We start from the raw sequence: 15,662 nt of genomic DNA on the forward strand, positions 1-15,662 counted from the left end.
TCTATGGGAAATGTGATTAACAGAGCTGTAGAGAGTGATACATCACTTTCCTTTCTACCCAAAGCCCCTTCCTTCTCCACCCACATCCTGATGATCTCCCAGCTGACGTACATCTGCTCGTGGAAAAGTAGGATGAGATAAAAAGCTGTGTTCCACTGGCACAGGGTCCGACTCACCGGCAGGGTAATTATACACACTCTAGTCTGATCTCCCAGTAATTATTCTGGAATAAAAGCCTGCCTATTTCTGTAAGACCTTATGTCACTTGAAAGCTGTTATAAATTCAGCTGGAAAAAGGGACCCTTATTCTGGGATAAGTGTGGTTAGTGGTTAACTGGGAACGGGGCTATTCCTGGCGTTGCCATCGACCTTGCCGGTGACGCCGGGCTAAGTCACTTCACCTCAGCGTGTGTCACCTTCTCCTGCAAACTGGGAATTACAAACAAGGGCTTTCGCAGGCAGCGTTTTGGGAAGCCCCATGACTCTGGAAAAAAGGTGTCACAGGGTGCCAGGCAGTCATTTAGTGGGACCTGGTGCTTTTTTACCCATCTTGGAGGCATCTGGATCAGACTGTAGGCTGGGGAAATGAGGGACGAGTGTTGGGGACCGGCTGAGCCGCGTGAGCCTGGGCTGTTGGCGTGTTACTGGGAATACTGTGTTTTCCTCTCGGTTTTTAAAAATAGTCTATTCTGTTCCAAGTTGTAGACCACAGCCCTCGCTGGGGCATTGAAATGTCTGGGCTGCTGTTTTCTCAAGCCAGCACCTTCCAGTGTTCAGAGCTGGGATACGGTGCCAGCATCCATCCCCCCAACTGCTGGGTCCAGCAAAGATGGGGGGGTCCTGCCCTGGACTGGCAGCATTCTGGTTTTCACAGACAGGAGGGAAAGGGAAATCTGGTCTACTCTTCTGCCTGCAGCATCCCTGCCTGGTTCAATAGCTGCTTCTGCAAGCCCTAAGGGCCTCGGGGACTTTTGCTTCTCAACAGCTTCTTGTGCAGCTTCAGAAACTGCTTTTGGCTCAGCATCACACAAGCACACGCAGCTGAAGATGCAGCTCGTTCCTAGCACATGGCATTAAATCCATGCTAGAGGTGGGGAGAATCCTCTCGGAGGCTTTTATCATTTGCTCAAGCAGTGCAGGCTGGCTCACAGCCAGAATCCATCTGCTTGCCAAAGCGGGTGCTGCCCACGGAGCAGCAGGACCAAGGTGCTGATGCCAAGAGGTGCAGGCAGAGCCTGCCCTGGCGTGTTCCCACGGCCTCCGTCCCTGCGCAAGCACCGGAGTGGGGCTCACTGCTGCTCGGAATTGGGCTGGAGCCAAGGAGGCAGAGGGGAAAAAGCCTTTTACAGTCCATTAGTGCTCCCCAGAGCCGTTCAGCCCCTCTTGTCGTAAAAGTGGTGGAAGCCACAGAAACATTATGGCTGGTCTGCAGAAGATGCTGGTCTGCAGAAGATGCCAGCCCACCTCCCGGCTCCATGTCCCTTCCCAGGGGCTTTGCCAAAGCTGCTGGCCCTCAGGGCAGTTTGGCTGCTGGAATTCCCTCTGGGAACAAGCTGGCAAAGGGCTGGTTCCCTGTCCATCCCGAGCTCCCCCCAGGCAAAATGTGCATGGGAGGGTTCCAAGTGCAAATGTGTGTGTGCTAATGGGAACTGAATTGCCTCTTGCCCCGCGGCCTTGCAGCTTGAGGAAAACAAGGCAGGGGCTAGGAATGACCTCATATCGCCTCCCAGGGAATGTTTTGCCAGATGAAGGGGGGAGAGGCAGCATCAAGACAGCACAATGTATGTATCTCTCTCCCTGTGTAAACATCTCTGTAGCTGCAGAAACCTCTTAAAACCCCGAATGAGAGGAGAACAGCTGCTTTGATCTGTGGATGTGGTTGTTGTTTTCTGAGTGCAGATCCGTTCTTTTTTTAATTTTGCTTCAAATTAAAAAAATGCCTGTTGTGATCTTTTGCTTTTATTTCTTGGCGAGGGACCGGAGAGTGGTGCAGTAAATTTTCATGACTCCCCATGTAACCGTTTCAGCATGGCTGACAATTCCTCGCCGGCTCTTCAGCGCCGCAGCACAATGGGCCGAATCTTCTGGCCCTACATGAAGCCAAAGCAAATGGATTTTGCCCAGAAGTGCACAACGGGGAGTGGAGGCAGCAGGGAGGAGAGTCCTGCCACCTCCTTCCCCGCCACACACACACACACACACACACACACAAGGCTCAGGCTTGCAGGGTTGTCCCAATGCCTGTGAAGGGTTTTGGAGTCAGCTCCCGGGCACGGATCCATGCCAGCCCTGTGAGCCAGCAACAGGAGCTGGTGAGGAGCCATGGGCCAAAGCGCTGGGCTGTCCTGCAGGTGATGTCAGCGTGACTCGTGCACTCCCTCCAGACTCCCTGTGTGATGTCAGGAATCCCCATCTGCCCGACTTTCCTCTTGGGGGACAGCCCTGTGCTTGGAGGGGCACCAAAGCATGCACAGCCCTGGCACCATCACTGGCCCTTTGGCCACTCGACCGGGCAGTGTTCTTTGGGAAGATTACACAGCTTTTTTGGGAATTCCTGGACATCAGCAGTTCACTCCAACCCTCCTGCTTCTCTGTGGTGCTTCATAACCTCGTTGGAAGAGGGAGACATGGTAGTCAGCCCCTTGGCTCCTGTGGCATGACCCACCTCCCAGCAAGGTACTGGTTTAACTGGGAGTGCTTGGCCTGAGACCTGTCCCCACTGAGGCGGTCTGGGCACGGGTGAGGAGTTTGTTCATTTCCCCTGTGCTGTCACGTGGCTGCTCGGTGTTTTGGCGTTTTAATTACACATGGTCCTGTGTATTTAAGGCTGGTTTATGGGTGTTTATACTAATGCGTAAACCTGCAATTTAGAAGCTCAGTTATAAATCAACATTGCTGAAGGTCTTGTCCCTCGTGCTGTGAGATCGGTCTCCAGATTTAGAAGATAGGTTAGAGGGAAAAAAAGGAGGCCTGTTTAGTTTTCCTCTGGTTATGATGATAAAGGATCACAGGATGGGGTGCGAGGTGCGGTGGCCGGGCACAGAGATCTGCCAGCTTAACCCAGACCAGAGTTTCCATTTTAACTCTGCTCTTATGAGTCTCTGCCATAAGAGACTTGTGTTTCTGCAGCAAATTCCAGCCCAGAAAGAAAAGCAGTGCCACAGCTGCTGATGTGATATTCACAAGAGGGTGGTGGCACCCCACTGGTGATGTCTTCAGATCAGGATGTGGGCTGCAATGACCAGAGCCCTGTCCCACTCGACACCTCAGGGGAGGAGCTTTTGTACCCAGGAGCTCCTGGCACAGGCTGGAGCTGGCTTTCTCCAGCAGCAGCGCCCAGTGGGATGGCACATGCCCACTGGTGGGGCATGGTCTCTCCCAACACAGCCTAAGGACAACACATTCACATTCACATTCACATTCATATTTTATGTACAACATTTTTTTACAGCTTTAAGAATTATTCATGCACCTTTGCCCCTTACCAGATGCCTGGCTGTGCCAGGGATGGGTTTGGGTTACTGGTGTGCTCCTACAAACCCCCTCACAAAGGGAAGGTCCCTGTGCCATGAGGGCAGCCCAGAGAGGGGGTGTCTTTGTAGGGAAAGACCCAGGGACTCCTCAGCATCCTTCTGTCCAGCTCCTGTCCTCTCCACCATGGGTGCTTTGGCTTAGCTGGACATTTCCCACTGCCTCCAGCCCCTTTTGTCATATCTTTATGGGTTATTAGGACAAAAGGGGGTTCAGGAGAGTGTAGGGGCACCACAGTGGGCTGGGAGGGAGCCCATGGGCAGGATGACCCTGTGAGCACCATGACCACTGGGGCTATCAGACCCCCTGTCCCTGGACAGGTGGAATCACTGCACACCTTCCTCCCCATCCTGCTCCTGGCTCCAGCCTTAATCTCCCGCTGCAGTTTCCTGGCTGGTGATGCCTCTCCTGGCTCAGGAAGCAGGAGCACCCCAGAAGAGAGATGGTGCCAGCAGCTCCCAACACCAGGACAGTCACAGGGTGGGGCAGGGGTCCCTCTGCCTCCCTGGGGTGCCCCCAGGTCCAGGGGGCCAGGCTGTGAGAAGGTCCCGCAAGCAAACAAAAAAGCCCTGAACATTTCAGAAAGGTCTTTTTCTTCCCCCTCCACCCTTATTTCCAGTCCTCCTCCCACCTCCCAGGGCAGCCAGCAGAACTTCTCTCCAGCCCTGTTTCCCCCTGCCCAGCACCCCAAGACTCTCCAAAAGCCACCAAACCCAGCCAGGTCGTGCCATTTTCAAACTCTCGGGTTTTTTAATTATATATTTTTTTTTCCTTGTCCCTTTCTTTCCCACCCCTTGCCTTTTCCCATGCCATACGCCTCCCCCTGGCCCCCCTCCCCTTGCCACCACCCCAAGCCCTCGGCTGGCCAAGGGGCTGCGAGGTGCGGGGTGGGTCTGGGGGTTGCGGGGGGCTTTGCATTGATGCATTGATCGCCCATGGTCTCCGCCTGACCTCCCTGCTCCCAGGGAAGCAGTCTCCATGGCTACTGGCCCTTCTCCTTCAGCGCAGACTGTAAATTCCTGCAGGCAAAGCCCAGCCTTGGGGGTGCGAGGGGGGGAGCCGTGAAGGAGTAACCAAAGCCAAATAGAAAGAAAGAAAGAAAGGCTGGGAGAGAGAAAAAGGGCGTTGCTTGGATGGGGCTCTCCTTTCCACTCCCCTTTCCCAGGTCCCCAGCACCAGGGCAAGGCGCCTGCTTCCCCCCTCCAGCACTGCTGCTCCTGCTCCTGCTGCTGCTGCTCTTGCAAAACTGGAATTGGCTGGGATTATTTAAGGGAAAAAAAAAGGAGGAGAAGGGATCAGAGCAGCCGCCAGAGAGAGGGCGATAGAGTCCACTTTCCTCCAACTGCCCTGGGTCTCCCTCCCTCGCTCTCTCCTCTTCAGCAACACCAAGAGCCCCAAACTGAACCTAGAGCAGCTTTTTCCATCAGTTCAGTTCCCTTCCCTCCCTCTGTCTCACACACGGCAAGGAGAGAGCCCCTTCCTCCCTTTGATTTTCCTTCGCATGCTCAGCCCCTTGTTTCCTTTAAAGCACTAGAAATCCCCCTTCTTGCCCCCGCTCCTCCCTGCAGACTGGGACTGCAATGGGAGCTTTGCAGATTGCTGGATTTTCCATCCTTTTCTTTCTCCTCCACTCTGGAAACACGCTGGCAAATAAAGCCAGTCAAGGTAAGAGAAAATGTTCCCTGCTCGAAGGTTTGCTGTTTGATGTGTGGATTGGGCAGCCGGATCTCCTCGTTAGAGCTGGGGTTTAAGTGCAGGCTGGAGAAGGCAGCAGCAGTAACAACAAACAGTGGAGGGGATTTTAAATGTCGCTTGCAGATATTCTCGCCTACTGCCTTGGAACTGGGGTTGGGTTTGTAAACTCTTTAATGAGTTGCGTTTCTTAGACTTTAGTTCTTTTGGTTTGGACTCTTTATCTCAAGGCAGGGGGTGCAGGGGCAGAAAATTAGGGTGGGCAAACAAGTCTGCATCCATCACAGGCAAAATGTGGCTGTTTGGAGAGGCTTGGGGGGGCTCTGCTGGTTTTGTGTCTGTGAGATGGGGCAGCAGTGTGGGTGAGGAGGCTGCTCCGGGCTGGGCTGGAGGGCAGGGATGGCGGAGCGGGCGTTGATAACGCCGGGAGGCTGCATCTGTGCTCGGGGACTTCACATCGGCACGGGGGAGTCTCAGATGCTGGGCAGCAGGAAACTTCAGGTAGCTGAGCACAGCTAAGCCTGAAAATTAAGGGAGCTCTTTCCCTATCTCGTGGAAAGAGAGGTATGTCCCATCCTTATCAACTTCGGGCTTTTCTGTTTCACAACTCCCGTATTGAGCCAGAGCCTCCCCTTCCCAGACGTACACACGGAGCTTTATGTATGGTCTATCTATACCTTCGCTTTTCTATAGCACCTCTATATTTAGCTCAGATTTTTTCTATACACGCGCGCGGGAGTGCGTGCGCCCACACGAGCACACACAGCCCTATACATGGTCCTGTTGGCTGTCTCAAAGGGGGTTTTCTCCTTCATTCACCACTATCTGTACAATCTGTCGGGTTTTCTCTTTTTCTTTCCACGGCATGCGAGGTTTCTCTGGCTGTGCCGTTGTGGCAGCTGCAGTGTTTGTGCGGACGGTGAGATTAAATAGCGTGTGAATGAAATCTCGGAGCGCAGGCTATAATGAAAGATCTCTTGTAGGAGGATTCCAGCCACGCGCATGGTCGCCCCAGCCCTGTCACTGACAAAGTTAGAAGGAATTTCAAGGCTATTGTCTTATCTGGCTCAAAGTGTTTCTAAAACAATAGGCGACTTCTCCGGAGGGCAGCCTGGGCAAGCAGGAGAGATTTTTCCAGGGCAAAGGTTTGGTGAGAAGGCATCCAGCTTCACATAAAGCTTTATGATTTAGGCACAGAAAGGAATGCTTAGGTTTTTATCCCCCCTCAAATTATCTTGAGTGTATGCATTGCTTTCATTTCTTATCATAATATTTATTTATTAAGGCCTTTTGGTTTCCAGTTCCATTTAAGCCTGAGCCAGAATTGCATTAAAATAGCAAAGTGAAATTCCATCGTGCAGAGACTTGACAGATCCCTTCAGGGAAGGAGAGGGGTGGAGTGGGGGTGGAGAGAGGTGAGCTCAATCCTGTGCCGGGGTTCATCGCCCGCCGTGCGCCTGGGACAGCGCTGGCTCCTCCCGGGTGTCCGGGGGGGCTGTGCTGGGGAATTGATCCCTGAGGCTGCAGCTGGGGGGGTTCTATGTGCTGGGGAGGGGGAGGTGTCTGCAGAGAGGCAAAGGTTGGTGTCTGTGCGGCTGCAAGGACTCTGGGCAGGAGTGGGCCTGGTGCTGGTGGTCCTTTTTGGATGAGGCTGAACTCACGGGCATCACTGACGGCAGGTACAATATGTGCCTTTCCTCAGAACCTGCTGTCCCCTGGGTTTTCTGACTGTCACTGAGCTCTTTGAACCCGCTCTGCGTGTCTGGGACATGTGTTAGCAGGATATTTCTCAAAAGCATCAGGTGTGTGTGGCAGGTGACACCCTAAGGATGGGGAACACATCACCCCAAAAAGTTTGCCCTTTTGAGGGACAGCCACCCTTGCCAGGTGACTGTCACGGGCTGGGAAGGGCTCCTCTCTCATCTGTCTTTTCTTGATGGGATAATATTGTGTCGTGGTTTGGGCTTGCTGGCTCATTTCTTGTACTGAATTACCCCAGAAAGTTTAGTCTGTGGGGAAGGAAGGATTTAGAGAGCTGGCTGCTGGGCCTGGAGGGTGTCTGCCAGTGGACCTGGCTGGCTGTGGAGTCAGCTTAGGGCTAGGGAAGCTTTCAAGAGGAGAACTGGCAACATAAACCTAAATAACCATAGGGAGGCTCCTGACACACATTCACATCTGCAGTCCGCAAGTCAAGCTACCCACGTGTTGCTGTGCCCAGCACTCCTCTGGGTTTTGGATAGAGAATGTCACTGCCAGTCCCAACTTCTTGTCTGTCAGTCCATCTCGCAGCCTTCCAGACAGAAGAGTTTGTTCTGAGCTCCTGCTCTCAGTGGAGCAGTGTCCTTACCTGCTGTCTGCCAGTATCCATCCCTCCCTGCATGCTGGGAGGACAGAGGGACATGCTCCCAGGGACTGGCAGCTCAGTGCCCTCCTCGGGCAGTGCCAGCCCCGCTGCCAGCACCCTCATCACTGGGAACACATCCCAGGATTTGCCACTTCTCCCTGCAGCTAATTACACATCCCCTCAGATGATGCTGTGGTGTGGGGCCAGGAGGGAGAGGCAGCATCTCCCTGGGAGATCCCAGCACCTGGTTTGCAGCCCCTGGCATTCCCACGACCCCAGTTCAGGGTCCTGGGTGGGATGACAGCCTCAGCTCAGCCCACTGGGCACTGGATGGTGGATGGTTAACTCCAGCCCTCCTGGCTGGTGCTGTGTGGCTGCCCAGGGCCACAGCTACTGTCCCATGTGAGGGGCTGGTGTGCTGGGATGCACCTGCAAAGCCTACACCGCCAGGGATTATTTTTCTGTATTTTTTTAAGGAGGCTAAAATTTTCCAATTGCAGCATGGAGATGCTGTTTGATTCCCCTCCCATTGCAGCCAAACCTCCTCCCCCTTGGCCTCTGCCTTCCTACCTCTCCAGCATTCACAGTGTGTGACTGTTGTGCCTGTCCCCTCCACCCCGCTGAAATATGAAATGTAAAACTGTAAACATTTCACATACACAGTTCAAAGGAGATCTTTGACTGAGGACGTCTAACATGCCTGTACCGAGATTAAAAAAGGGGAGGGGGTGGGTAGGAAGGAGGGAAGAAGAGTTTTTTTGTAACTGCCAACTGGAGTATAAATATTCAGACACTTTGAGTCTTCCAGTGCCGATGTATTGCTCTCTCCAAGCTGCTCAGGAGTTTGGGGGTTCTTGTCTTTTATTTTTATATAGATTTTTTTCCTTCACAGACAGCCACACCAGAGTACTCAGTTTAGGAAAATAGTATGCATGATTGACCTTAGCCTTCACTTTCAAAATTCTAAGTCCCCTGAGAGGCTTTAGGAGAAGCCTGAGATGGCAAATAAAGTTTGCTCTGTCTGGCAGCACTGGAGGATGCCTGGCTGTGTTTTGGAGAGGCTGTGTCCCTGCTGGAGATCTTGAGATTGTTGCTCCCGGAGCAAAAAACAAACACATTTCTTAAGGCAAGGCCAGGTCAGTCCAATAAGCCAAAGGAACAGCAGCAGTGACAATTCCATGGGGAGATGAGCAGGCTGCTGTTGTGGAGCATCAGACCTTCTGTGGGGTTTGATGGAATTGGGTTGAAGTGACCAGGGTTGGCACAAGGAGGTGGGATGGAGGTGGAGGGAACATCTCCTACCCAGGGAATGGTGGTGGAACTGGGATCCATCAGGGTGACCTGGGCTGCTGCAGAGATGGACAGCTCAACATGGCTCTGCCCTCATGGGAGTGGGAAGCATAAATTAGGGGGATAAAAAAGACCTTTTCTGGGTCATTAACAGCTTTGAGGAAGCAAAACCCAGGGTGAGGGTTATAGAGCAGGGTCTGGGCATTGGACAGGAGGTTCACCAGTCTGGGAATGGCCCCAGGTGCTCGCTGTGACTCGTGGTTCCTTCTCCTTCTGTACTCCATCATTGCACAGGGCCAGGTGTGTCCCACCTGCTTTTGGGAAAGCTGCGTGGATGTGCAGAGCACAGGGCTGTTCAGGGGTCTCCATTGCATGGTGAGATGCAGACATCCCCTCTGAGCCATCCTGAGCACAGGTATCTGCCCACTAGCACCCCCATCCTGGCAGCAAGACTTCACCCAGCACCTGAGTCAGGATCTCTGAGTGCAGATGACACTTCTTTAGCCAGTTTGCAGAAGGCAGCCCTGCAGAGCATCCTCCTCCCCTCTCCTGGCCCAGATCCCCTCCCAGGGGCTGCCACTGCCCGTGGCCATGCCCTGAGCCAGTCCTGCTGTGGTGCAGCACGAGTCACCCTTGCAAGCTCCCTGGACGAACAAATGATTAATAACCTGCACCACAGTGTCTGAGGTGGTTATTAATACCCTGGTAAAAGGAGCTACTGAAGTTATAAAGCTTTAATTTGGCATTAAGGGCGAGTGGAAACTCCTCATGTCTGCCAACAGCTACACACACATCCCATACAGACAGGCTGTTAATATATATGCCTATATAAAAACAAAGAATAAAATTAATTCGTAGAAAAAGCTGGAGCACTTGCAGGAGAGGGGAAAAAGGATGGTGGGTTTGTTTGTTTAGGATTTTTCTGGCCAGTTTTTGCTGTCCTGTCTCACCCCCTCCTCAAATTTATTAGGACTTTTGGCCTAGGGCTAAAACCATCTTTTATTATTTTTTTTTTAAACAAAATAAGGAAGTGAGGAAAGAGCCTCAATCCAGGCTCTAAAAATATACGAGCTGTTGCTTTATCCCCCGACTCGCTGTCGGGTGTGACGCCGCAGGGCACAGAGGGCTCTGCCACCGCCTCCCCCTGGGTCAGAGCCCTTGGCTCCCGGAGGGTGCGCGCCTGTCCCGGGGAGGTGGCGGTCCCCCCGCTTTTGGCACGCTCGAAATGGCAGTGGCGTTGAAACCGTCTGCCTCCGCTGCCTTTGAAATGGAGAATAAAGCTGCAGCTGGAGCGGAACGGGGCCCAACAGCCAGCGCTGGAAAATCCCACCCACAACGGAATAAAAAACATGGCCCGAGGCGCGGGGCGAGCGCCGCAACCTCCTGCCCTTCCCGCAGCCCCCGGCGGTGGCCGTGCCAGGGATGCTGCTGCCCTCTGAGGAGCCCTGCTCGGCCCCAGGGAGATGGGGCTGCGGTCCCCAGCGAGACTCAGCATCTTCATCCAAACCAAATTCCGGCCGGGTGCAGAATTCCCCAGTGCCGGGGGTTTGAGGCACGATGCGTCCATCTGCACTGCCCGGTTTGGGCTCATTTCAGGCAGTTTAGGGTGAAAAACAGTGGTTTTGGTTATTTGTGAAAGGAAGAAATGGAAGGGGTGTCGGGCTACAGGTCTGGCAGACCCTCCAAAAAACCCACTTGGATTTGGGACCTTGAATGGAGCAGCTCCTCTGGAGTAGGGGGACAAGCCGGGCACACCCCAGGGAGGAACTACTGGGAGCAAATAGGGACAGGAGCATCAGTAGGGATTTTTTATTTTAAAAAAATATTTAAATCTTCACTTGTCTTGGAGATGAACCCTCTCACATGGTGGCAGCAACTCAGAGCACCTGCAGTGAGGTCACAGGCAGCTTTTTGGATAGAGAAAATTCTACCGCAGGAAAAACGGGCTGGCCTGAGAGAAAACCTTCCCTTTCATGGGAAAATGCTGCTTGCATTGACAAAAATGCTAAAAATTGAGTTTTTCAGAGGGTTTTACTTTAATTCACTACATCATTTCTGAAGGATACTGAGGAGCCAAAATTTCAGCCTTCTAGAATTGGGATCTTTGCCAATCCCAGGACGGCTCCTGGAATGCCCAGGAGGGTATTTATTCACTCTTCCCACAAACACACTTTTTTGTTTTTTCTTTTTTTTTTTTCTTTTTTAGAATCCTGTAACCTTTCAGAATGACTCTAGCCTTGGAAAAATTAGAGTGGAATACTGATAATGTTTTCTTTTGTACTTTTGCTGCTGTGTAATCTTTCCAAAGTTAGAGAACCTTTGAAGTTACAGAATAAAAAAAAAGAGACAAAAAATGATGCTCTACATGTGTGAGTGGGAAAGGGCCAGAGGTGCATTCGGTGCCTCATGCCTGTTGTTCGTGGTCTTGAGTTTGAGAGTGCAGAAGGAAAAATAAATAGGAAATAAAATTCCCCCAAAAGTGAGATTCCTGGCAAAAGGCTGGGAAAGTTTCAATGATGTGATTTATGCCTGGTGGATGCTTCATGTTCTGAGTGTTTTTAGGGGAAGGAGATGGGGGTTGATGGATGGTCTGTACTGTTTGGGTGCTGACTCCCACCTGTGTGCCAGGGTGGGTGCCCAGGGTGCCAGACCTGACAACTGTCACCTTGGCACCATGACTCAAAATATCACAAGGTGATTTATAACTTTGGTGGAACACCTGAAGGGGAGCTCCCAACCATGCAGGGCCAGGACCAGGATCTGCAGATTCAGTAGACCTTTGGGTCAGCATCAGCTTTGCTGCTGCTGAGTTCCCATGCCCGTTGTGGCCAGCGCTTGGCATCCCCCCACATCCCCCTGCTCCAGTGCCACAACCTCCCAACACCCTCTGGGAGCCCAGTAAGGGATGCAGGAGCTTAAATTGAAATCATTGGGATGCTGAACAGCCACACTCAGCTTCCCAAAGGGACAAGTGGCCCATGGGACCCTGGCACAGGCAGGGATAGCTGCTGGGTGCTGGGGTGGCCGCAGCACCGTGGCACCATGAGCAGTGCCATGGCTGCTGTAGGTGCCAGCCAGGAGCAGGGCCCTGGTCCCTGTGCAATCCCTGCATCATCCCCACCGTGGTGGGTCAGCCTCTAGCCGGTGATTAATGGCCCAAGGGAGGCCGTGGTGGCCGCGGGCCATGGCTAATGTCAAATAACAAATATGAATGCGGGCTGTAAATATTTATACAATGCGCAGGCACGTGCCGCCTCCCCGATGCAGAGACAAAGCTCTGCTCCTCCCGGCCGGGTGAGTCACATCTCCCGGCACAGCCGCCGGGGTGGCCGGCACCGGGCTCGGGCTGCCGTTCCCGCGGCCGTGGCCCCTGTCCCGCGGGGCTGCAGGGCTGCCTGCCCGCCCTCCCGCCGCTTGCAGGGATGTTTTGGGTCTCTGGGGAGCTCCCGGAGAACTTCTGTTCTTGGAGCTGCTGATAAGCAGTTCTTTGAAGGCAGCTGAGAGTTTTGAAGCCTCACGCTACTCCTGATGGTGGGACAGGGAAGCTGGAGGGACTCTCAGGTCCCCCTTCCCCAGTGACAAGCTTCCTATCCCCTTCCCATCCACCTCCTCCCCGAGAGGAGGTGGAGGCAAATCCCTCCAGGAGCAGGGTTGATGCTCCCCACGTGGAGCTGGAGCCTGGGCTGCTCTGGGAGCCCTGCCCATACCTGCAGGGCTGTGGGTAATGCTCAGCCTGCCTGCCCCTCAGCAGCCTGATCTGCAGGCACTGGCACTTATGGAGGGCATGTGCCTGCTTCAGGGCACCACATCTCCCTGACTGCCAGAGCAGTGAGAGCCAGCTGAATGGCCTTTTGCTCTCAAACCTCCACTCCATGTGCTTGAGGCTTCTCTATTTCCCAAATGCCATTAAAACCTCCACTTCCACGGCCTCCTGTCACAGCAAACCCTTGGGCATTGCTGCTTGAGGCCATTGCCAGCACATGGATGTGATGTCCTGGGTAGCACTGCATCACAGAGAAGGGGGTTGAGGGGCAAGGCAACTTTTGTCCGTGTCCCCATGGAAGCCTTGATGTTTTTCCCAGTTCTCCCTCCTGCTTCTCACTCCTGGCTCCCAGGTTTATTTAGTGTGGTCCCTGCTAATTCGTGCACATTCCTTGGTACCTAAGAATAGAAAGTGATGACGATTATTTGGGTGCCTGGTCGGCTCAGGAAACAGCTAATTGGAGACAGAGACTTTTACCTCTGCCTGGGCTGGCTCCAGCCTGGACTGGGAGTGCTTGAGCAGCATTTCCTATCATCAGACACATGAAAGGGCCAGGGAATCTCAAAGTGATGTGCCCAAGAGGGGACACAGGTTGTGCTGTTTGAGATTGGACCCAGTGATTCACCATGTCCAGAGCACATCATCAGGGCTGCTTGAGGAGCCAGAGGCTGCTGGGATTCATCACCTGGGGTGGTGGCTCCCATGGGGACATGGGTGGACATCCTAGGCTCTCCCCTTTGCTCCCTCACCTGTCCTCTTGCAGATGTTGACGAGTGCGTGGAGGGCACCGACAACTGCCACATCGATGCCATCTGCCAGAACACCCCCAAGTCCTACAAGTGCATCTGCAAGTCCGGCTACACCGGGGATGGGAAGCACTGCAAAGGTAGGGACACACTGCTGGCAGAGCCAGAGTCCTGCTGAGTGACAGCCCCAGCAGGTCAGAGGCCAGCAGTGGCTCATCAACCCGTGCAAAAAGCCACTTGTTCACCCTAGCCAATTGTAAACCCGTTATTCCCCTTTTTTGCACCAAACTCCTGGCCTGTTGACAGTGCATGGGGACAGAGAGGACTCTTGACTGTCCTTCTATGGTTGGGGTTACCCATGAAGGGTCACATGGGGCTTGTTTTAAACAAAGCTGTGCTTATTTTCTTGCAGGATTTCTGACCCTGAGGCTGCAGAACTGTGTTAGCAGCTAAAACACAAACTTCAAAATAACACATAGAAACAGAGATATAGATGGTGTAGATATCAATTTAGATGTAGATATAGGTGTAAACCTAGATATTGGTATTGGTGTAGGCATATATCTATATATAGCTACAACTGAGTATGGAATGGAAAGAAAATGGGCTCCTTGGGGCAGCAGCAGCCGGAAAGCAGGATTGGGGCAGGGGAAAAATTCCCAGCTGGAAGCAGGTTCAGGGTCAGGATGGGCCGAGTACAAATAGCAGAGGGATTAAAGTGCTCCAGGCACTGCAGGGCTTTGCCATGGAGACAGGCTGCTCTGCCAGCACCCTGGGAAATCCCAGGAGGTTCCCAGCACTCTGCACCAAGCTAAAACTGTGAGACACTGGGCTAGCTGGGGCTCCAGCATCCAGACTGGGGAGAATGGGGATGACTTTGTAGACTCTGGTGGGATGCTGCAGGTAATAATCTGCTGAGGACCTGCTGCTGGAATAGGCAGAGACAGCAGAAGACCCCAAGGCACGTTACCAGCTGGGTGGCAAAGATGCTGGAGATGGGGAGCAGCACCCATGGTGGACAGCACCCGGGGCAGCCCTGCAGCTCTCCTGCCCTTCTCCCCTGCAGACGTTGATGAGTGTGAGCGGGAGGACAACGCGGGCTGCGTGCACGAGTGCGTCAACATCCCCGGCAACTACCGCTGCACCTGCTACGACGGCTTCCGCCTGGCGCACGACGGCCACAACTGCCTGGGTGAGGGATGTCGGTGCCCTGCAGCTCCTCAGATGCTCCAGCACCTTAGGATTGACCTGCTGGCTTTCCTTGCTGGGCACTTCCCAGGACCCAAAGCCCCCAGATGTGCTGTAGAGCCGTGGAACCATGGTGGCACTCCCAGGGCACACAGGCATGTCCTGTCTGTGATGCCTCGCTGGGGAAAGGATTACTCCCCATTACATCAGGGTGAAGCCAAGGGAGGATGCTCCATGCTGGGAGAAAAACTCACTCGGTGGGTCCATCTGGGAGGGCTGGGGAGAGGAAGAACTAGGAGAGTTGGATTTGGGGTTGCTGGGGTGAGGCACAGGCTCCCCGCAGCCTCATCCTGCTGCAGCCAGCAGCCGGGCAAGCTGCTCTGTGCCGCTGCCGAGGGCAGGACCAGCTCACCCGGGCCCTGCCGCTCGCTCCGCTCGTGCTTGAGGTCAGCCCTGCACCTGCCAAAATAGATGAGTTAATAGCAAATATGGTGGGGATGGGAACCAGTGGAGGGACTGGATAAATATTCCCCGGGCCAAGACAAACCCGGCATCTGCCTACGGAACGGCCGTGCATCCTCCCTGCTACTTCCCACCGCCCCAAACTCCATCCGGCCGCGGCGAAGCTAAAGCTCCCGTCAGAGCCCCGGGGCCCATCGAGCTTCCCGCGCCCGTCACCCGCTTCCTCCCGCGGCATCCGCGGTGAGAGCTCCGGGGCACGGGGCCGCCCGCCTCCCCTCTGCCTGTAGCTCATGCTATTTTCCAATTAGTGTCTGCAGAGGGGTCATTAATGAGCTCATCACTGGGAGGAGGAGGAGGGGGAAGGGATTATGGACACATACGCTTTGCATTAACCACCATCACCGGGATCTTAGCAGCCTCCTCGGGGAGGAGGGAGATTTACACAGCTGGGAGGAGGCGCGGGCGGGCGGGCGGCTGGTTCTGCCTTCCTCTCCCGGGGGAGGATGAGCCCGAGAAGAAGAAAGGAAAGCTGGACGTCATGTGTTTACAGAGTTGGGTGGGAGGGGATGGAGATGGCTCGGGAGCAGCCGGCCAAGCGGGGATCTGGGGGGAGCATGCTGGCTCCCACCTTGAGCCCTTCCTTAGC

At 54.0% G+C, this 15,662-nt stretch overlaps 1 protein-coding gene across 4 annotated transcripts in view; it reads left to right on the top strand.

Annotated features, from left to right (window-relative positions):
* The first annotated feature begins 4,693 nt into the window (after nucleotides 1-4,693).
* SCUBE3 (signal peptide, CUB domain and EGF like domain containing 3) overlaps nucleotides 4,694-15,662 on the top strand; it is a 30,605-nt gene continuing 19,636 nt past the window's right edge. For all 4 annotated transcript variants that reach the window (XR_007780149.1, XM_050985270.1, XM_050985271.1 and 1 more), the window contains exons 1-3: nucleotides 4,694-5,196; nucleotides 13,384-13,506; nucleotides 14,433-14,558. Coding sequence is in view for 3 of the 4 variants with exons in the window: in XM_050985270.1 (XP_050841227.1) it covers nucleotides 5,112-5,196; nucleotides 13,384-13,506; nucleotides 14,433-14,558 (334 nt within the window). In the remaining variant the exon portion in view is untranslated. The remainder of the gene's footprint in view (nucleotides 5,197-13,383; nucleotides 13,507-14,432; nucleotides 14,559-15,662) is intronic.

This window comes from Serinus canaria, chromosome 26 (assembly GCF_022539315.1).
Source record: "Serinus canaria isolate serCan28SL12 chromosome 26, serCan2020, whole genome shotgun sequence".
In the NCBI taxonomy this organism is placed as follows: domain Eukaryota; kingdom Metazoa; phylum Chordata; class Aves; order Passeriformes; family Fringillidae; genus Serinus; species Serinus canaria.